Below are 21915 nucleotides of genomic sequence, written 5' to 3' on the forward strand. Positions count from 1 at the left end.
TTTGGGATGTGGGAGGAAACCGGAGTGCCCGGAGAAAACCCACGCAGGCACGGGGAGAACATGCAAACTCCACACAGGCGGGGCCGGGGATTGAACCCGGATCCTCAGAACTGTGAGGCTGACGCTCTAACCAGTAGTCCACCGTGCCGCCGTTTGCTAAAATCATTGAAGTTATTTTTTTTCCTCATTAATGTACACACAGCACTCCATATTGACAGGGTGGAAAAATAATTGTTGAAATGTTTGCAGATTTGTTAAAATATAAAAACTGAAATATCACAGGCATAAGACCCTTTGCTCAGTATTTAGTAGAAGCACCCTTTTGCGCTAATACAGCCATGAGTCTTTTTGGAAATGATGCAGCAAGTTTTCACACCTGGATTTCGGGGTCCTCTGCCATTCCTTCTTGCAGATCCTCTCCAGTTTTTTCAGGTTGGATGGTGAACATTGGTGGATAGCCATTTTCAGGTCTCTCCAGAGATGCTCATTTGGGTTTAAGTCAGGGCTTTGGCTGGGCCATTCAAGAACAGTCACGGAGTTGTTCTGAAGCCACTCCTTTGTTATTTTAGCTGTGTGCTTAGGGTCATTGTCTTGTTGGAAAGTGAAGCTTTGGCCCAGTCTCAGGGGACGACCAGTCTCTAGCTCTCTGGAGAAGGTTTTTGTCCAGGATATCCCCGTACTTGGCCACATTAATCTTTCCTTTGATTGGAACCAGTCGTCCTGTCCCTGCAGCTGAAAACACCCCCACAGCATGATGCTGCCACAACCATGCTTCACTGTTGGGACTGTATTGGACAGTTGATGAGCAGTGCCTGGTTTTCTCCACACATACCCCTTAGAATTAAGCCCAAAATGTTCTATCTTGGTCTCATCAGACCAGATAATCTTATTTCTTACCATCTTGGATTCCTTCAGGTGTTTTTATCAAACTCCATGCAGGCTTTCATGTGTCTTGCACTGAGGAGAGGCTTCCGTCGGGCCACTCTGCCATAAAGCCCTGACTGGTGGAGGGCTGCAGTGATGGTTGACTTTCTAGAACTTTCCCCCATCTCCCAACTCCATCTCTGGTGCTCAGCCACAGTGATCTTTGGGTTCTTCTTTACCTCTCTCACCAAGGCTTTTCTCCCCCGATTGCTCAGTTTGGGCGGATGGCTAGCTCTAGAAAGGGTTCTGGTCGTACCCAAACGTCTTCCATTTAAGGGTTATGGAGGCCACTGTGCTCTTAGGAACCTGAAGTGCAGCAGAAACATTTTTGTAACCATGGCCATATCTGTGCCTTGCCACAATTCTGTCTCTGAGCTCTTCAGGCAGTTCCTTTGACCTCATGATTCTCATTTGCTCTGACATGCACTGTGAGCTGTAAGGTCTTATATAGACAGGTGTGTGGCTTTCCTAATCAGTATAATAAAACACAGCTGGACTCCAATGAAGGAGTAGAGCCATCTCAAGGATGACCAGAAGAAATGCACAGCACCCGAGTTAAATATATGAGTGTCACAGCAAAGGGTCTGAGTAATTATGGCTGTGTGATAGTTCAGTTTTTCTTTTTTTAAAAATCTGCAAAAATTTCAACAATTCAGTTTTTTTCTGTCAATGTTGGGTTCTGTGTGCACATTAATGAGGAAAAAAATGTACTTAAACGATTTTAGCAAATGACTGCAATATAACAAAGAATGAAAAATTTAACAGGGTCTGAATACTTTTCGTACCCACTATGTGCGTGTGTGTGTGTGTATATATAAGTTCCGATAGAACTTTGCTCATGTTTCGGGGTGAGCGGGGGACATCGAGTACGAGTGGACCATGTTCCGCTCCTCCATTGCTGAGGCGGCCGACCAGACCTGTGGCCGTATGGTGGTCTGTGCCTGTCGTGGCGGAAATCCCCGAACCCGTTGCTGGACACCAACGGTGAGGGATGCCGTCAAGCTGAAGAAGGAGTCCTATTGGGCCTTTTTGGCCTGTGGGACTCCTGAGGCAGCTGATGGGTACCGTCTGGCCAAGCGGAATGCAGCTTTGGTGGTCGCTGAAGCAAAAACTCTGGTATGGGAGGAGTTCGGTGAGGCCATGGAGAAAGACTTCCGGACGGCTTCGAGGAAATTCTGGTCTACCATCCGGCGTCTCAGGAGAGGAAAGCAGTGCACCACCAACACTGTGTATAGTGGGGATGGGGCACTGCTGACCTCGACTCGGGACGTTGTGACTCGGTGGGGAGAATACTCCAAAGACCTTCCTCAATTCCACCGACAAGCCTTCCCATGAGGAAGCAGAGTGTGGGTTCTCTGAGGCGGGCTCTCCTATCTCTGGGTTTGAGGTCACCGCGGTAGTTAAAAAGCTCCTCGGTGGCAGGCTCCTCGGTGGCAGGGTGGATGAGATTTGCCCGGAGTTCCTAAAGGCTCTGGATGTTGTGTGGCTGTCCTGGTTGACACGCCTCTGCAACATCGCATGGACATCGGGGACAACAGTGCCTCTGGATTGGCAGACTGGGGTGGCTGTCCCCCTTTTTAAGAAGGGAGACCGGAGTGTGTGTTCCAATTACAGGGGGATCACACTCCTCAGCCTCCCTGGTAAGGTCTATTCATGGGTGCTGGAGAGGAGGGTCCGTCGGGAACTCGAATCTCAGATTCAGGAGGAGCAGTGTGGTTTTCGTCCTGGCCGTGGAACAGTGGACCAGCTCTACACCCTCGGCAGGGTCCTCGAGGGTGCATGGGAGTTCGCCCAACCAGTCTACATGTGTTTTGTGGACTTGGAGAAGGCGTTCGACCATGTCCCTCTGGGAGTCCTGTGGAGGGTGTTTCGAGAGTATGGGGTACCGAATCCCCTGATACGGGCTGTATCAGGGGGTTCGGTTACAAAACTCCTGTATGACCGGAGTTAGAGTTTGGTCCGCATATCCAGCAGTAAGTCGGACCCGTTCCCGGTGAGGGTTGGACTCCGCCAAGGCTGCCCTTTGTCACCGATTCTGTTCATAACTTTTATGGATAGAATATCTAGGTGTAGCCGAGGCGTAGAGGGGTTCCGGTTTGGTGGCCTTAGTATTGCATCTCTGCTTTTTGCAGATGTGGTTCTGTTGGCTTCATCAAGCCTTGACCTCCAACTCTCACTGGAGTAGTGCGCAGCCAAGTATGAAGTGGCTGGGATGAGAATCAGCACCTCCAAATCTGAGACCATGTTCCTGAGTCGGAAAACGGTGGCATGCCCTCTCCAGATCGGGGATGAGATACTGCCCCAAGTGGAGCGGTTCAAGTATCTTGGGGTCTTGTTCCTGAGTGAGGAAAGAATGGAACGGGAGATCGACAGGCAGATCCGTGCAGCCTCTGCAGTGATGCGGACTTTGTGTCTGTCCGTTGTGGTAAAGAAGGAGCTAAGCCGAAAGGCGAAGCTCTCAATTTACCGGTCAATCTACGTTCCTACCTTCACCTATGGTCACGAGCTGTGGGTCGTGACCGAAAGAACAATATCTCGGATACAAGCGGCCGAAATGAGTTTCCTCCGCAGGGTGTCTGGGCTCTCCCTTAGAGATAGGGTGAGAAGCTCGGTCATCCTGGAGGATCTCAGAGTAGAGTCGCTGCTCCTCCACATCGAGAAGAGCCAGATAAGGTGGCTGGGGCATCTGATTCGGATGACTCCCAGACGCTTTCCTGGTGAGGTCGTTCCGGGCACGTCCCAACGGGAGGAGACCCCGGGGACGACCCAGGACACGCTGGAGAGACTCCATCCTTCAGCTGGCCTGGGATCCCCCTGGAAGAGCTGGATGAAGTGGCTGGGGAGAGGGAAGTCTGGGCGTCCTTGCTAAAGCTACTGCCGCCGCGACCCGACCCGGATAAGCGGTAGAAAATGGATGGATATATATATATATATATATATGTATATATATATATATATGTATATATGTATATATATGTATATATATATATATATATATATATGTATATGTATATATGTATATATATATATTGTCCCAAAAAAATAAGTCTTTGTTGGTGAGACTCTTCACGCTGGCTGGCGTTCGAGTAAGAAACCAGTTGTCTCAGCTTTGATGAGCTCCTTCGGACTGGCTGGTAATTCATTTAGCATCCGTGTGCGAAGTTAAGTCTCCCGTGCTTCTCCTTTGATAAGTGAACAAGGCTTTCCTTCAATGTCTTGTGTACGCAGACTGGCTCAGCGGGGCAGATATGTGGAACAGCACGAGATTGGGGGTTGCTGGGTGTCATCTTTAATGGCGTGTCCGTTACACCTGAGTTGGCAGTGGAGAGGCAACACCCCTTGGTCGCACGCCCTGATGTAAGAGGCATGATCAAACAACGTGTAGCGTTTATTGGTTTAGGATAAAACGTAATTTATTTAAGAAATAAAGAAGGATAAATTTGTGATGTGAGGGTGGAATGAGCATGCGCGGTGACAGTGCGAGAGTTGTGAATCTCTGTGACTGTTATTTGTTTGACCCAAATATGCACTAATTTGTATTTAGTAACAGCATGTTGGACTTACGTTGCGTAGACCAATTCAGGCAGGTGACTCGACCTTCCAGGTGGTTGGCAAGAGCGCTCACGAGGGATGGTTTGAAGAAAAAGGAAGAAAAGAAGAGAAAAAGACGCACTTCGGGTGCAGGATGGCTGGAGCGCTTGCAGTGGCGTGGTTAGCAACGCGGTCAGGGAAGAACTTGCACCGCAATTCCTTCCCAACGGAGCCTTGTCTGCAAACTGCCCCAGAACCAAAAGGGTAGCTTCGGGGAGTTGGCAGGTGCTCCCTCTGGTCCATGCTTGGCAGCGCGGTGGGGAGGTTGGTCACTCTCAGCCTCAGCCATCTCGTGGTGAGAGGTGGGGCTCCCGGGCTGAGCCAGATCTTCGGTCAGTTGAAAAAAAACGAGAGGGTGAGAGAGAGAGAGAGAGAGAGAGAGAGTGTGAGCAGAGCGCAGAACAAAGGAGCTTCGGCCTTTTATGCGCCTCTGAGAGCTAGGCTGGCCCCCTTTGATCAAACGGAAGGCAGACCGCGCCTTTAGAATCGCATTTCATCTTCGGATGTGTGTGGTTTAAAACCATCCATCCATCCATCCATCCATCCATTTTCTGAGCCGCTTCTCCTCACTAGGGTCGCGGGCGTGCTGGAGCCTATCCCAGCTGTCATCGGGCAGGAGGCGGGGTACACCCTGAACTGATTGCCAGCCAATCGCAGGGTTTAAAACCAGTGGAATAAAATAAGATTAATTCCCAACTAATGCACTGTTTACACAATCTATGCAATAAGTGTTTCAACCTTATGTAGGGGCTAATAACACTTACTGTTTGTTTGTATAACATTTCTGTGTTCGTTTTGAGATAAACATAAGCATATTCGGTTGGCAAACAAATTTAACCAGCAGACATTCAAATTCAGAGAAATACAATCACTAGTGACATCGCTGTGGTGGTAGACACTGGGAGGATTCATGCAAAGTTCTTAAAATGTGACACAACATTCAAATTCAGTGAAGCTGTTCCTGAGTGTTGTTGCCGTTGGCAGTAACCCTCCACCGCCAGTGGGGGTCGCTGGGCTCCATCAATTGTCCCAGACCAGAAAGGGGCATTTTGGCCTCCTGTTGGTGAGCAGAGACAAGTCACTGACGGGGAGAGTTTTCAGACCGGCTGGCGGTGAAAGTTAATTAACTTAGCGTCCGAGTGAGAAACCAGGTGTCCTGGGCTTCCCTTTTGATGATGAGATTCTTCAGACTGGCTAGTAATTAATTTTGCGTCCGTGTGAGATAAATTAGGCATCCTTGTGGCTGTCTGTCACAGCGGAGCGGCTTGGAAGAATACAGAAGTCAGAGATTGGGGATTGCTGGGTGCCATGTGCCCCAGCAGTACATATTCGCTACAAAGGTTTGAGGGGGCGACCGGAGAGTTGTCTGCGATGAGGATGGAGGGAGGCCGAAGTGCAGGGGCTCCGTGGGCAGTGGGAGAGGTCTTGTCAATCTGTAGTAGCAATTGTGTTTTCCAATTGGATGCAGTTTTTATGTGTTAATGGAGTGGCTTTCTCTTCTGCCGTGATCGGCGAAAAAGTGACCAGGATTCAGGTGCAAATGCAGCGGAGCAACTGAGAGGATAGGGTTTAGCACCTTTTCGTTACATTGAATCATCCACATCAGAGTCCGAGAGGGTGACAAGAGTAGCAGGAGTGATGACTTGAGGTTGCCAGGCATTGGTGGACTCTGACTGTGATTGGCTGGAGCTCATTTTTCCATCTGTAGCTCGGCCTCCTGAATCTGATGTAGCACTGATATGCGTCCTTCCAGCTCAGGGATTTCCTCTGAGGGGGGCAGCAGCTGTCACAAGGGGGTAAGGTGAGTGGAGAATTGTTTGTAGAATGCATAGTGTGTGGCACAGGCGCATAGAAAAGGCCTGTTGAGTCGATTTGCCTCTGGTAAGCACATAAGACATCACAACCCTCACGGGTTGTGATGTTTGAAGCTTGTTAGCTCACTGCTAAAAACAACCGCAGTGGTAGTGGCAGGTTGGGTTGTCACATTAACATTTTGTTTTAAGATGATAAAGTATATTGTCCCAAAAATGATCACAATAAACGATAATGTTGTTGTTTTTTAAATGCCTCTGAAATCAAGAAAAATAAGGCCCGTCCTTATTTATTTATTTTTTTTGCTTTTAAATCACTATTGTTGTCATTTTTATTATTGTTCCTATTATGAGTTCCTTTCTCGTTTCTCTCTTCCGAATCCAAATGGAATTTCATTCAGTTTCACAGAGGTGGAATATTCCTTTTGCCAAGCCGATTGAGACGGGTGCGCGTGCAGTGTGGAGTCACCACCGTACCTCTCTGCTCGCGCGCACGCCACCTCTCTGGTCACGTGGCGAGATTGTGGTTTTCAAATAATAAGGACTAGTCACGGGTACTTTGTGTTTTTTATTATGCAAGTACATCTGTAAATGTAGACATTAGCTAATGTTAGCCAGCCACGTTAGCTGAATAAATAAGAATATGGAGTCATGGGTAAGTGTTTTGATGTGCATGAGCAGAGTGGTTAAGAGCTGACTCCAAACTGCACGCGTACACTCTTGAGAACTGATCAGATGTAAATTTTCGCCATGCTTCGTCTCAACATAAATGTGCGGTGATATCATCATTTGCGCACGGTGTAAATATGGCGGCTCCCGACGGATCTCGTATGCAAGGATCTCGTTTTTTTTTTTTTTTTTTTTAAATAAACACTCTCAACTACTGTGCTGAATAGATGACGGACCTCCATCTTGATAAATGACGTGATGTTCACAACGACAACAACAGCTGTTCGGAGTAGTGCACATGTACTGTATACACCCGATACATCACGTCACATGTAAACAGTTGACCATAGATCATCAGTCAGAATGATTGTGATCGGAATGACAAAAAAAATCTCCTCGTCAACCCTGCTACTATGTGGTTGGTCCGCTGAAAACGAGCCCGTCACCTGTGAATCAAATATATGTAGTCAACTATTGGCTGAATGTGTGCCACTGATGTTATGCTTAATAAACAGTTAACGTTCCAGTGTTTGTGTTAATTGGGGAGTAACACACACAACTCAGAGCGAAGGTCTGCTGTTTTAAATAACATCGCTGTGATAAATGAGTCTAGCTCCTTAACTCGTTAGCTCGCGAGCTAGCTCATTTGTCCGTGAACACAACAAACAATTACCTTTCCCTTCCCTTCTCTATTGTGTGAATCTACACGCTGTACATGGAGCAAGGCTGTAGAGTATTGGACGAAGCCAACACCGGCAAGAGTCTACCGATCTGCCGGCGTTCCATGAGCCCATTAGTGGCTAATGACACAGCTTTCCAACTCTGTCGGCATACTGTGTGATCTGCACACCTGCTCACCACAACAATGACAATTTATCGAGTCAGGAAAAATTATCGATTTTTTATTTATCAAACTATACAATGTAGGCTGTGTTTGACTGTACGCCCTGCAGTAAGCTCAAACTTAGCTAGCTAGGGATAGCATTCAAAAGATTCTCCAGTTTAGTGAACCAAGAAAGTTAACAGTTCATTGTCGGGGTCTCTTTCACTCAAAAAATATCGAGTCTCCAAAGTATGAATTACTATTATTAATTTTTTATAGCTTGCACACTTTATACTCAACAACGCCTGCATTGCATCACGAATTGCCCCATGCAGCACGGTTGAGTAGCTTGCTGCGCACTCGACAAAAATAGTTGCTGCACGTCGAACGCCGCAGAGATCATCTCTCGTGATTGGTCCGTTTTAGTCACATGCTGTGATGACGTACCAGCATGCCCATTGGTTCTCCATAACATCTACGTTGCCGCCTTCTCGATCGATTTTGCAGCATAATTAAACATATCATCTGGTCATCTACGTCCATTTGTTCTGTTGCGCTCGCTATTGTTGTTGCTTTGTTCCTTGTTACTGAAAGGAAAGTAAAAACGGCTACCGGAAATGGCAAAAAAAAATGCAGAGGAAACTCCACCCTGTGGTGTCCTATCTAATACCAGCCGTAGCGACACCCCCGACTTGGAGGAGAACTGCAGCACACTTTCAAAACAGCGCGCCTGGTTTGCGCTCAAGTATAAAGGCAAACTACGCGTGGGACAGTCACAGTGACGTCAGCGCGGTCGCCGTCCTCTTGCCTTAAGAGACAGGGCAGTCCCACTATATAGCTCCCCTGATTAGAGAGGCACTTGTATGGATGTGTACAAAGGAAAAACCTATTAAATGTACTTCAAACTGAGTGAGACTGTTAAATTTGTGGAGAGACAGAGATCGCCTGCTCTGTTCAACTACATCACATAAAACATCCTGAAGTAACTGGAAAGAACATATACATGAAAAAATACATCTTGTAAACTGGGCTTATGTGCTCCTAAGAAAGTGATATAACCAGACCATTTTAATCAATTGAGTATGAGACCAAGACAAAGCCAGCCAGAACCAAAATGTCCCTGGATGCAATTAGCTCGACTTGCAACCCGTTTAGCACAATGAAATGTGGGATTTCAACCAAAGCACTGGCACAGACTTCAAACCAACTATCCGTGTGATTGATCACTTGTGTACGTCAGCATAGCCAAATAAACACAAGCTGTTATTAGCCTAGTCATTTGTATTTTATCAGACACAGTAGGCGGCACGGTGGTTAGAGTGTCTGCCTCACAGTTCTGAGGACTGGGGTTCAAATCTGAACTTTTATCTCAACTGAACTTGAGATACAAGTTCAGTTCATTCCGTGACCGCGCTCATAACTCAAAACATGTATCTTAAATCATCTTACCCCTTTGAAATGAATGGAAATGCCATTAATCCGTTCCAGCCCCCCAAAATAAAAATAATAATAATTAATAAAGAAAACTAGCATGCAATAATATTGTACTTGATAATAACACAGTTAAATAGAATATAAAGAATTCAACAGTTTGTGCATCATGATTCAAAGATTCAATCAGTCTATTCATTGCGCTGCTCCTTCTGGTGTGCCCACCTTAGCCACCAAGAGGCAGTATAATAAAGTCATCCAGACAGAAACAAAGAAGAATAGTACTTCTTTTTTGTGAACTTACACACAGAGTATACAATTTTCGGGGACATTTTAGAATTACATCACAATAATTGTATACAATTTCAACAAAATAACAAATTTACATCATAACACGCCAGGGGCGTTACATAGGATGGAAGACAAAATAGTACTTCTACTCCTACTGTTAGTACTGTAAGTGACATTGTAAGATGCTATATTATTAGTCATTTGACATAATCCAATGACACATCCACATTTGTCCAGACAAACTACAATAATTCCTCGTGTATAATGCACATTTCTTTCCCCAAAAAAATTTCAAAAGTCAGTAGTGCGCATTATACATCGGTATAGGGCCAAATGGGAAAAAAAACATTCACATTTTATAAATGTATGCCGCCAACTAGTGGTTATGAAAAAGCTGTACACTTTAATTCCAAAATGCCACAGGCCACCGAGTGGTTATAAAAAATGTGTCGCCCACACTTTCATTCCAATGACAGGGGTATGTATGACTGCATATATGGACTGTGGTGCTCATAAATTTACATGCCCTGGCAGAATTTGTGAAATATAGTTGTTGTTTTTTTAAATATGACTGATGACTGAACAACAACCATCATTAATTTCTTTATGGTTATGTTTTGTTGAATGACAATGCGTTTCTGAAATGCTTGACAGTTTAATTTGAATCCCATTAAAATAAAACGTGTTTCGCCTGGACCTTCGTGTTTTCTTTAAAGAATTGTACCCATCTTACAAATTCTGCCGGGGTAATCAAACATATAAGCACAACTGTGTGTTTTCTAATTTACGAAATAAAAGTAGGGCTGTGAATTTCAAAATAAGAGCAAGTAAATTAAATAAAGGATTAATGTTCAAATAAAGTGCTTAACTACAGAATAATACTTTGAAAAAAAACTAACAAAATATAGATAATACTTCATGTTTTAATCATATGGGCAGAAGAAAAATCATGCATTGTACATAGGTAGAAGGGTTTTCCAGAATTTTGAGGTCAACTTTGGGGGTGCGTATTATACATAGGTTTGTATTATACACGAGAAATTAAGGTACTTTTCTATGTTGTTGTTTTTGTTTGATGTACTTTATGTAGTCGGATGGATATTCTCCCTTTTTTTTCCTGGTGTGTGTTAATTGTCACCAAAAACTCTTTCTGATCTGTCGTAAGGCAGGCTGACTCCAGTTCACCATAAATGTTGTGGAACTATGCAGAATCCTTTGATTGGCTGTTCTGCTGCATTCAGGAACCAAGTCTATAAATTCTTACTGGAGTAATTGGCTTAGGTTAATACAGTATAATACTCCATGTGCCATTTAACAATCATTAGAGGAAGTGGACAGTATTTTGGCGTTTCAGTTGTTGTCAGACTTATGGGGTTATTTTAAGATCTTGGACCATGTCACTAGTGCGAAAATGGGTGTGCGCATGTGTATTAAAGGCCATGTGTGTGTTTTCATGCGTGCCAGTGGCACAGTGGGCCTGTGGGAGTCTTCTGTCCTTCTTTCCCACAGTATGTGTCCCGTGAGGTTTTATGGTGACGTCAGGACAGAGGTACGGGCAAGTGCCCTGTTCAGAGGTCTTAAGTTCACTTCCTGTCAGTCAGGAGAAAGATCTCTTTTGATGTTGGATCTCTCTCTCTCTCTCTCTCTCTCTCTCTCTCTTTTTTTTCTCTCACTGTCTCACTCTGTCTCTGTCTCTCTCTCTCTGTCTCTTCTGTCTCTGTGTCTCTCTTTCAGGCTATGTGGTTGATGCTGCAACAGGAGAAGCCAGATGATTTAGTCATAGCAACAGGGGAGGTCCACAGTGTGAGGGAGTTTGTGGAAGAAGCCTTCAAACATGTGGGGAAGACCATCGTGTAAGCAAACGCATCAACACACTCACAAGCATGAATATCCTTTTTTTTTGTTATCAATTTCCTCATCAATCTCACTTTATATAGTCCATTGATATTTGAGCACTACACTGATATGTATCAATTTAAATGTGCAGAGACCCTAAACCTCTTCCCCTCAGTTAACTGGCACTTGTCATTTTCATTTCTCATCTGTTTTATTGTTTTTTTTATTTACAACCCCAATTCCAATGAAGTTGGGACGTTGTGTTAAACATAAATAAAAACAGAATACAATGAATTGCAAATCATGTTCAACCTATATTTAATTGAATACACTACAAGGATAAGATAATAAATGTTCAAACTGATAAGCTTGATTGTTTTTAGCAAATAATCATTAACTTAGAATTTTATGGCTGCAACACGTTCCAAAAAAGCTGGGACATGGTCATGTTTACCACTGTGTTACATCACCTTTTCTTTTAACATTTAATAAATGTTTGGGAACTGAGGACACTAATTGTTGAAGCTTTGTAGGTGGAATTCTTTCCCATTCTTGCTTGATGTACAGCTTCAGCTGTTCAACAGTCCGGGGTCTCCGTTGTCGTATTTTACGCTTCATCATGCGCCACACATTTTCAACGGGAGACAGGTCTGGACTGCAGGCAGGTCAGTCTAGTACCCGCACTCTTTTACTACGAAGCCACGCTGTTGTAACACGTGCAGAATGTGGTTTTGCTTGTGAATGCCTGAGCAATTCAGGGAAGCTCCTTTTATACCCAATCATGGCACCCACCTGTTCCCAATTACCCTGTTCACCTGTGGGATGTTCCACACACGTGTTTGATGAGCACTCCTCAACTTTCTCAGTCTTTTTTGCCACCTGTCCCAGCTTTTTAGGAATGTGTTGCAACCATGAAATTCTAAGTTAATGATTATTTGCTAAAAACAATAAAGTTTATCAGTTTGAATATATATATATTATATATATTTTCTTTGTAGTCCATTCAATTAAATATAGGTTGAACATGATTTGCAAATCATTGTATTCTGTTTTTATTTATGTTTAACACAACGTCCCAACTTCATTGGAATTGGGGTTGTATTATTTTATTCCCGATGTACATTTTAATTGTTACATAATCCTTGCAGTTACATTCAGGTCAGGTCTGTGTGCGCGCATATTTCAGGTGAACAGGTGACATGTTTTGTCTCCCCAAGCTTTTAAAGAAACAAACTTTTCAAGAAAAAAAGATACCATGGAGAGCGCGGCAAAACCAGCCCAATAGCTATGAGAAAATACTTCATCAAAATTTGTTTATCTCCAGGTGGGATGGGAAGGATGAACAGGAGGTGGGTTGTTGCCAAGACACAGGAGTTGTGCATGTGAAGGTGGATCCAAAGTATTTCCGTCCAACTGAAGTGGTAAGTTTTTACTGTTTCACATTGATGTTGCTGTGAAGGATTTGCTGAACAAGAGTTTGTTTTGGGTCACTGATGCTGTAGTGGTACACTCACCTGACTTTGGTGCAGGCAGCATGGGTTCAGTTTCCACTCAGTGACCGTGTGAATGTGAGTGCGAATGGTTGTCCATGTCTACATGTGCCCTGCGACTGGCTGGCGACCAGTTCAGGGTGTAGTACGCCTTTCGTCCGAAGTCAGCTGGGATAGGCTCCAGCGCCCCTCGACCCTGAACAGGATAAGCGGTGTTGAGAATGGATGAATAGATGGAGTTTGTTTCGCACCCTGCTGCCTTGCTGGTTCTATTACAAATTATTATTGATTAATAAGAGGTAGTAATGTAAAGCGATATAGAATGTTTCCCCAATTTTTGAAGTGGTGCTTATTTTTTTATTTTTATTTTTTTGATATACTGTATTACTGTTGTGTATTCTGTGTATTTATGTCTCAAAAGTACTTTTTGTCAAATGGCTGCCCGTAGGTGTGAATGTGAGTGCGGATGGTTGTTTGTTTGTATGTGCCCTGCGATGACAGCTGGGATAGGCTCCAGCATGCCCGCGACCCTAGTGAGGAGAAGCGGCCCAGAAAATGGATGGATGGATAAATATTATATATATTTAAATTGATTTTAATTTTGCTGGTAAAATGACTCAAAAAGGGCTCGAAACTCAGAGTCTAGGACTTGCGACTTGACTCGAGACTTGCAATGTCTCGACTTAAGACTTAACTCGGGACTTGCCTGTCTCAACTTGGGACTTGAGGGCAAAGACTTGACACTTATTTGTGACTTGCAAAGCAATGACGTGGTTCCACCTCTGTTAATAAGTTTCTCGACGTGCTGGACTAGACAAAGTACATACTATTCACACCTATGAACAACCAAACAGGCATGTTTTTAGAATGGCATTGTATACTTTTAATGCAGTACCAAAATATTGTTTTTGTTCTTTTCTGTCATTCGTTGATCCACCAAAAGTATGTGCACTGTGCCATCTACACACAATGCAATAAATTTTGGGGTAAACTTAAATCATAAAAGCAACAAAATACTCTGCCTTCATTTTTTATAACTAGTAACATGTTGGTAACTCTGGAGACTTACCGGTAACTGTATCTTCAAGTGTACATTCTTTTTCTCTCTCTTTTCACATTCTTCCTCATTCTTTTAATCCCCTTTGTGGAGGCTGTTTATTCTTTTGAACTAAATGTAGCAAATAGACTTAATCCTGAGGTCATCTGAGGTCTCCTGTGACATCATGTGTGGCAACGTTTCCCTTGCGGATTTTTTCGTGTGTATTTTTCCAGAAACATTAAAATTTGGAATCATGCAATTTAAGCGGCATTCAATTTATGAATTTACGCTGTGATAGATTACTGTTTGTAAGGGTACTTGTTTTTTTTTTTGGGGGGGAGGGGTTTCGACTTGCTTCCTGACTTTTGGAAACATTCCAATAAATCTTTTTATAGTCTGAAACTGTCCAGAATATCTGAGCTAGTTTTGATGCACACACACACCACATAAAAAAATGAAGGGACAATTAGATACCTCAAAATAACTGACATGGTTCAGTGTAATACATTACATTGCACTGCTTTATAAACCTGACCTTACCATACATGTAGCATGTTTTCTTTGTATGTATCTGATTCCCGGCCATTGTGTTCAGAGCCATGTACTTATAAGCTTTAGCTGTTTCAGCCAAAATTATTAGGCTGTTTATTGTATGCATGCATATCCTCTGTGGCTGGAAATATGCCATCTAATTGCTCTTGGATAATGTTGGCTGCACCCTGCCAGTAGAGGCAGGATAAGAATTGGGTTTGGATAGTTTTACTTCATGAATCGGCATTAAGTACACATCTTTCTGTCAGAAGCAGCTGTAATAGTTTGCAAGAGGAATATCTCTGTCATATATTAGCAACTCTCAACATACCTTTGTTCACAATATGTGTGAGAGTCAGAATAATGACATGAGCCAGTAGATTATCCTTCCATCTGTCTCACTATAGGTGTGAAGTGCCCATCCCTCATCACTCTGGCCCCTGGGGGTATTATGGCTGCTCCTCAGGGAGAGTGTAAGGTTACCAGTCGTGTTGTGGCCGAGATTAGCTGTCAGGTTCTCAGTTTAAAGCCAGGAGTGCCACTCTTCAGAGGGTTGGCGCATCTAGATTAGAACTGAGATTCAGTTGCGTGATGCTTGAGGATTCGCAAGGGGATCCTGGTGACTGACTATTCTAAGGATGGAATCATCATGCACACACCGGGGCCTATATTCTCTGTAAATATCTGCTTGGTTATTCATGTCCAAAGTCTGAATCTACAATTTAAAGTCTGAATCGGATCAGATCTGATATAGAAAATATAAATGTATTAATTGAAATAAGAAAATGTGGTGTTACCGCTATGCAAACAAATTAATTTTATGTCTCATGATTTGGAGATCTCTCTTTGATTGTTTAACACGAGCACCATTTACTCCATTAGAATCCAACTCTAGTTTGTTTACCCCATTAAATTTGATTCATTTGGACAGGTTTGACCACAGAAAACACTCGGGTGCTGAACAATTCCTGCCCTACCCTGTCCAGTCCTGCTGTCTGTCCAGTTCCAAAAACAATCTAGCTTGTTTCCCACGTGAATCAATCAGACCTTGGGCAGCTACAGTCTGCATATGATTACATCATCTTTTACCCTGACTCTTCCTCCCATTTCCATTCTGCTATGTAGGTAGTGTATGAAGTCGCACAACAACATTAGCAGTAGCATTGGCAGCTAACAGGGTGAAGTTGGTATTGATATGCCCCCACCACACTTGGGAGCATGAGTGAATTCAAATGCTCCTGGTAATACAGGCTGAAAGATTTACAGTATAAAGAAAGATCTTTACAATTGCTCTCTCCAACTTTATGTACAGTGCCCTGTGATTGACTGGCAACCAATCGAGGGTATACCCTGCCTCTAACCCAAAGTCAGCTTGGATAGACTGCATTTCACCTAAAACTCTAAAATGGATAAGCAATAGAAAATGAATGGCTGGACCAGTGTTACCCAAATCATAATGGTGACATAAAAACAGATTAAACTATTGCCACGATTTCAGATTAGCATTTTGCCTATAACACCTTCAGTTAGAGAAATATACATTTTGAATTAATGAGCACTGTAGTATTACAACAGTAATCCATCTACCTGGCAGGTGAAGTTCATTGCTGATGCTTAATAACGAGCATTGGATATAATACAAAACCCATAAGGTGATTTATATTTAATCCATAAAGTGTTCTTACCTTGGTTCTGATTCTAGTCAGCATCAGCAATACCCCTTTGTGGCAGCTTCCAGCATTAGCGATTTGAATATACTGAGCTATTGCTACTGATGCTATTAAATACACATCTTCTAGCATTTGTTGAAATTATTTTACCACTTTGGCTACAGCGTTCAATATAGTTCAAATAGTTTGGCATTTTCTTAAAGAATAAAAAAGTCATGTGAACCACAATTGTTAAATTGCTGGATGACGACTATGTCCTTAAACCATGGCCTTCCCATCAGACATTTTGTCTTATCCGACAGCTTCTTCATTCTCGTCTTAAATGCCAAATGACTTTTACTTCTGCTGATCAAGATTCTGTTATATTAGGTAGGCTTTACGCCATCAGGATTTTTGGGGCCGATAACCAATCTGCAAATTTAAAAAAAAAAAAAAAAAAAAACATAACCGATCACCGATTCGATCACAAGATGGAGCAATGTGCCTATTTAAATGACTTGTTCATTTACGGTCGAACTTGTGGACTGTATACTGAGCATCTTCAAAAGTATTCTGTATCCAGGTCACGCATTCTAATCAGGTCAAACCAACATTACAACATGACAGAAATAATGGGTGTTAACTTACTTTAACCCCCCAGGAACTGCCCTAAAGATGCCCAATCTCGTCCAATCTCAGAAGGTAAGCACTGTCAGTCCTGGCTAGTACTTTGATGGGAAACCACCTTGGAATACCAGGTGCTGGGGTTGGGCAGTACGCCAATCAACTTGCTCCCGTAAAAACTATGGATTACTGAAACCACAATTGCGACCTAATGTGCCTCATGGCACTGAGCACTTTGGAAAAAAACAAAACTTACTGTAATTAAATTACTTCACACACACCGAAACTTTATATCATGATTCTACATAACGCCGGCAAGTTTACGTACAACTGTTAGTGCTAGCGCTAGCTTGTTAGGCTACATAAAGTTTTGTTGCCTGCCTGCGATCGGTATCGTATTAAAAGTACGTGAACAAATCTCAAGCAATTCTTGAATTAAAATACTCTCCAGAGCACCGGTGACCACCAGCACACGTTTTTCCCCATTTTGTTCTTATAAATACACACGACTCGATCCATTGTTGTTGTCGTCTCCATGGTAAAGAGTTTATCTGGTCGCGTTTGAGTTGACAAGATAAAGCCCATCGATCGTAAAAGACGGGATGCGGTGGTATCGGAATACAAGATTTTATTACAGTAGTCTGACATAGTGCAATCGTGAAAGACCAAATTTGTCTAGTAGTCTGATCCGGGCATTACTTGTTGTCTGTCTCAGATGTGTTGTCTGTCCCACACCACAGACATGTTTTTTTTTTGTTTTTTTTTTTGTTTTTTTATAAATAAGTCTATTAGCGGTCAGCTATTTATAGTACTACGTCAAAAGACACGCGACAAGGCTGAAAATAAACTAGCTTTTGGATTCAAATATACTGTACACGATTTTGCTGATCCGTTCAATGACATCATTGATCAGATCAAATTCTACACTGTTTGAAAGGTGCGTTAAAGGACTTTAGGAACATTTATTGAACAAACTGAAGGCTGGACTGAATTCTTGTGAGTATACTTTGGTGCTCCATTCGGAGACCTCTTTTAGTCGTTCAAAAATTATTCAGTATCACCTACAGGTAGAAGTGGTAGTAGCTATCATTTTATGTGTAACAAGGAAACAAGGTTGAGCCTTATTCATGAATGGGCAAACATGTTTTTCTGTCCATTTTTACAGTCACCCTTGGCAATCTACTTCAACACACAATGATTTTGCAATTTTCATTCGTAAATTCCATCCTTGCATTATATGCCTTTAAAAAAGCTAATAAGTGAAACATACTTGGAGGGCTTGAGGCTAAACTAACAAAGTTTGAATTTTTTATAACTACTGATGTCTGTTTACATGTGCCTGATCACAATGATTGAGAAATTTTTGGTAACTCATCAACATTCACAGATACTGTATATGTGCTGTGTTTGTCATCTGAATTTCCGCTACGGGTTTCAATAACCGGCAGAAAAAAAAAAAAAAAAAAAAAAAAAACACTTGATATAATGCTGAAGTGTAGTTCTTTTTTGTGCAGATAATCTTTCAGGCACAAATATAAAAAAATGTGTGCGGACGTGCACACACTCTCTCTCTCTCTCTCTCTCTCTCTCTCTCTCTCTCTCTCTCTCTCTCTCTCTCTCCTTGTTCCACATTGAACATTTATTAACATATAATGTAGTTTGTGTTGGTTGTAGCTCAGTTTGCAGCAAGATGTTTCATTCACAACAGACATTTTCTCTGCTCTGTTCCATTGTCTATTGTCTTTTTTAGAGCTTGAAGAGACTGAAAAGTGTTTAACCTCTGACCTCTTTAGACAGGAAGTTTATGACACCAGGCGCACAGCTTAGCATTGTTGCTCTCCTCAAGTGGAAATACCTGTCATCATGTGGGTACACGCTAAAAGAATTCAGCTGATTCAGACACTTCTTTTGTGCTTGTTGTAATGTACAAGAAAGTGTGTGTGTGTGCATGTGTGTATCTCCGTGTATGCTTGTGTGTGGAGGTTTGTAAGAGGAGGTTACCCTCAGGCTGTGTGCCAATATATACTGTGTGTACAGTAATTCATCATTGCCCTTGTCTGTATGTGTGTCTGACAAGCCAATTTATCTCCCCAGCCCTTTGGGTCTAAAGGGTGCAACGAGTGAAATGTGTGGGGCTCAGATATGCAGGTGTTCCTTACATTTTGCGTTTCAATGGCAATCATTTGTTGTCTGTGGTTGTTCAGGGCTTGTGCTTTATTGGATGTGGAAGTGTACTGGTTGAACTAACACCTACCAGTAGAAACAAATTTGTTCATAAGGAAAGAAAGTATGTTTGAAAGCTGACAGATTTGTTGTTAATGTAGGAGTAGATGTAATGTAGCAGTCTAACATTGGTGCTGATGGCATTGTTTTGGCTTTGCCAAGTTGTCAGTCATAGTCTTTCAGCATTTGGGTTTCAGCCAGTATTAAAGTTGGTCCGAGCTCAGTGTCCTCCACTTTTGTGTCATTTTGTACGTGTTCCAAATCTTAGTCAGTTTGTTTACACGTGATACATAATATGAATTAAATTGTGTGCCCACGCCGTTCACTGTACTGGTACTTTATAGGCCCAGGAAACCATTTGTATTCTCATTTGATTCAAAATTGCAATATGCTTTAGTGGAAGTGTCCATATTATGGTTGAGGGTTAACCTTTACTGTCCCCAGTACATGCTGTGCATATCAGTTAAATGTACTATGACGACTGATTCTTTTAGGTTGAACATACAATGGGTACGGAAAGTATTCAGACCCACTTAAATTTTTCACTCTTTGTTATATTGCAGCCATTTGCTAACATCATTTAAGTTATTTTTTTACTCATTTATGTTCACACAGCACCCCATGTTGACAGAAAAAAATTGAATTGTTGAAATATTTGCAGATTTAATAAAAAAGAAAAAATTATTCAGACCCTCTGCTCAGTATTCTGTCAGTTCTGTCAGGTTGGATGGTGAACATTGGTGGACAGCCATTTTGAGGTCTCTCCAGAGATGCTCAATTGGGTTTAAGTCAGGGCTTTGGCTGGGCCATTCAAGAACAGTCACTGAGTTGTTCTGAAGCTACTCCTTCGTTATTTTACCTGTGTGCTTAGGGTCATTGTCTTGTTGGAAGGTGAACCTTCAGTCCATCCTGAGGTCCTGAGCCCTCTGGAGAAGGTTTTCGTCCAGGATATCGCTGTACTTGGCCGTATTCATGTTTCCTTCGATTGCAACCAGTCGTCCTCTCTCTGCAGCTGAAAAACATCCCCAAACCATGATGTTGTCACCACCATGCTTCACTATTGGGACTGCATTGGACAGATGATGAACAGTGCCTGGTTTTCTCCACACATACCGCTTGGAATTAATGCCAAAAAGTTCTATCTTGGTCTCATCAGACCAGAGAATCTTATTTCTCAGAATCTTGGAGTCCTCCACGTGTTTTTTTGCAACTCCATGCAGGCTTTCATGTGTCTTGCACTGTGAAGCGGCTTCCGTCGGGCACTCTGCCATAAAGCCCCGACAGGTGAATGGCTGCAGTGATGGTTGACTTTCTAGAACTTTCTCCCATCTCCCGACTGCATCTCTGGAGCTCAGCCACAGTGATCTTTGGGTTCTTCTTTACCTCTCTCACCAAGGCATTTCTCCCTAGATTGCTCAGTTTTGCCGGATGGCCAGCACTAGGAAGGGTTCTGGTCGTCCCAAACGTCTTCCGTTTAAGGATTATGGAGGCCGCTCTGCTCTTTGGAACCTTAAGTCCGGCAGAATATTTTTAAAACCTTGGCCAGATCTGTGCCTTGCCACAATTCGGTCTCTGAGCTCTTCAGGCAGTTCCTTTGACCTCATGATTCTCAATTTGCTCTGACATGCATTGTGAGCTGTAAGGTCTCATATAGACAGGTGTGTGGCTTTCCTAATCAAGTCCAATTAGTATAATCAAACACAGTTGGACTCCAATTAAGGTGTAGAACCATCACAAGGATGATGAGAAGAAATGGACAGCACCCGAGTTAAATATATGAGTGTCACAGCAAAGGGTCTAAATACTTATGGTTGTGTGATATTTCAGTTTAAATTTTTTTAATAAATCTGCAAAAATTTCAACATTTATGTTTTTTCTGTCAATATGGGGTGCTGGGGTGATTTTTAACAAATGGGGTTATTTTTAACAAATGGCTGCAATATAACAAAGTAGTGAAAAATTTAAGGGGGTCAAAATACTTTCCGTACCCACTGTATATATTTCAATGTGTTCCATGTTATTTGTGTATGTGTATGCATGGACCAAAGGAGCGACTCTGCATCAAATGGATGGAATTCCAAAACAGTGTTTCATATTTGGATGTGAATCCTCCTAAATTAACGATAAAAATCTACACTACAATCAGAACTTGACTGTTGGATGATGTCTGTCAGTACACAAGAGCATAAATGGAAGATGGTGGTGTGTGTGTGTGTGTGTGTGTGTGTGTGTGTGTGTGTGTGTGTGCAATCACAATTGTGTGTGTATGTTTGTGTTAACCCTACGCAGCCATCATACTTTCCAGTTCACGTGTCGCTTGAAGCCAAAAACTGTGACTGGCTGAGTGACAGCTCTGTTTTTTTTGTTTGTTTGTTTGTTGTTTATTTGTAACTTCATGTGGAGAATGAGTCTTGATGAATGGGAAGTTGTCTTTCAGTCTGTTGTCTTACATCCTGTCTGTGTTCACATAACTGCTCACCTGTCATATTACCTGCACAACTTTGCTGCCCCACAGCCTCTTCTCAATCTTAGCTATACAACGGTTGGGTACCCCTCCAGCCAAGATTATCATACTGTGAGACAACAAAAATCTAACTTTAAAAGCATCTTTTTAATGTGCTATACAAAGCAGAATAAAAAAAAGTGTCCTTCCAGCAGCAGTCCATTGAAATTTTTTTGTTGTGAAGCATGTTGAACTTTGAGTTATTTCTTCAAATAGTGGCCGCCATTGTAATAGTCTCATGACTCGATTAATCGTGCGTCCTCCACTTGAAATAGGTTAGGACCTCCCCCACAAAAGATACTTATATTTTCTCATTCCAAAAAAAAAAAGTGTGGTGAGTGTAATTATCTCAGTCCGTACACTTACTATAGATAGCCTACCAGGGTAAGCATGTCGAGGTGCGTTCGATAATTCATTTGGATTGATGCATTTTTAAAATGACGTTTTCATAGGGGGATAAGAGGCTTTGCTCATTGTTGA

At 42.5% G+C, this 21915-nt stretch overlaps 1 protein-coding gene across 2 annotated transcripts in view; it reads left to right on the forward strand.

The window, feature by feature from the left end:
• gmds (GDP-mannose 4,6-dehydratase) overlaps positions 1 to 21915 on the forward strand; it is a 269412-nt gene that overhangs the window by 186321 nt on the left and 61176 nt on the right. For both annotated transcript variants that reach the window (XM_061684765.1, XM_061684766.1), the window contains 2 exons: positions 11275 to 11393; positions 12701 to 12797. In XM_061684765.1, the coding sequence (XP_061540749.1) occupies positions 11275 to 11393; positions 12701 to 12797 (216 nt within the window). The remainder of the gene's footprint in view (positions 1 to 11274; positions 11394 to 12700; positions 12798 to 21915) is intronic.

The sequence above is a fragment of the Phycodurus eques genome, chromosome 8 (assembly GCF_024500275.1).
Source record: "Phycodurus eques isolate BA_2022a chromosome 8, UOR_Pequ_1.1, whole genome shotgun sequence".
NCBI classification, from domain to species: domain Eukaryota; kingdom Metazoa; phylum Chordata; class Actinopteri; order Syngnathiformes; family Syngnathidae; genus Phycodurus; species Phycodurus eques.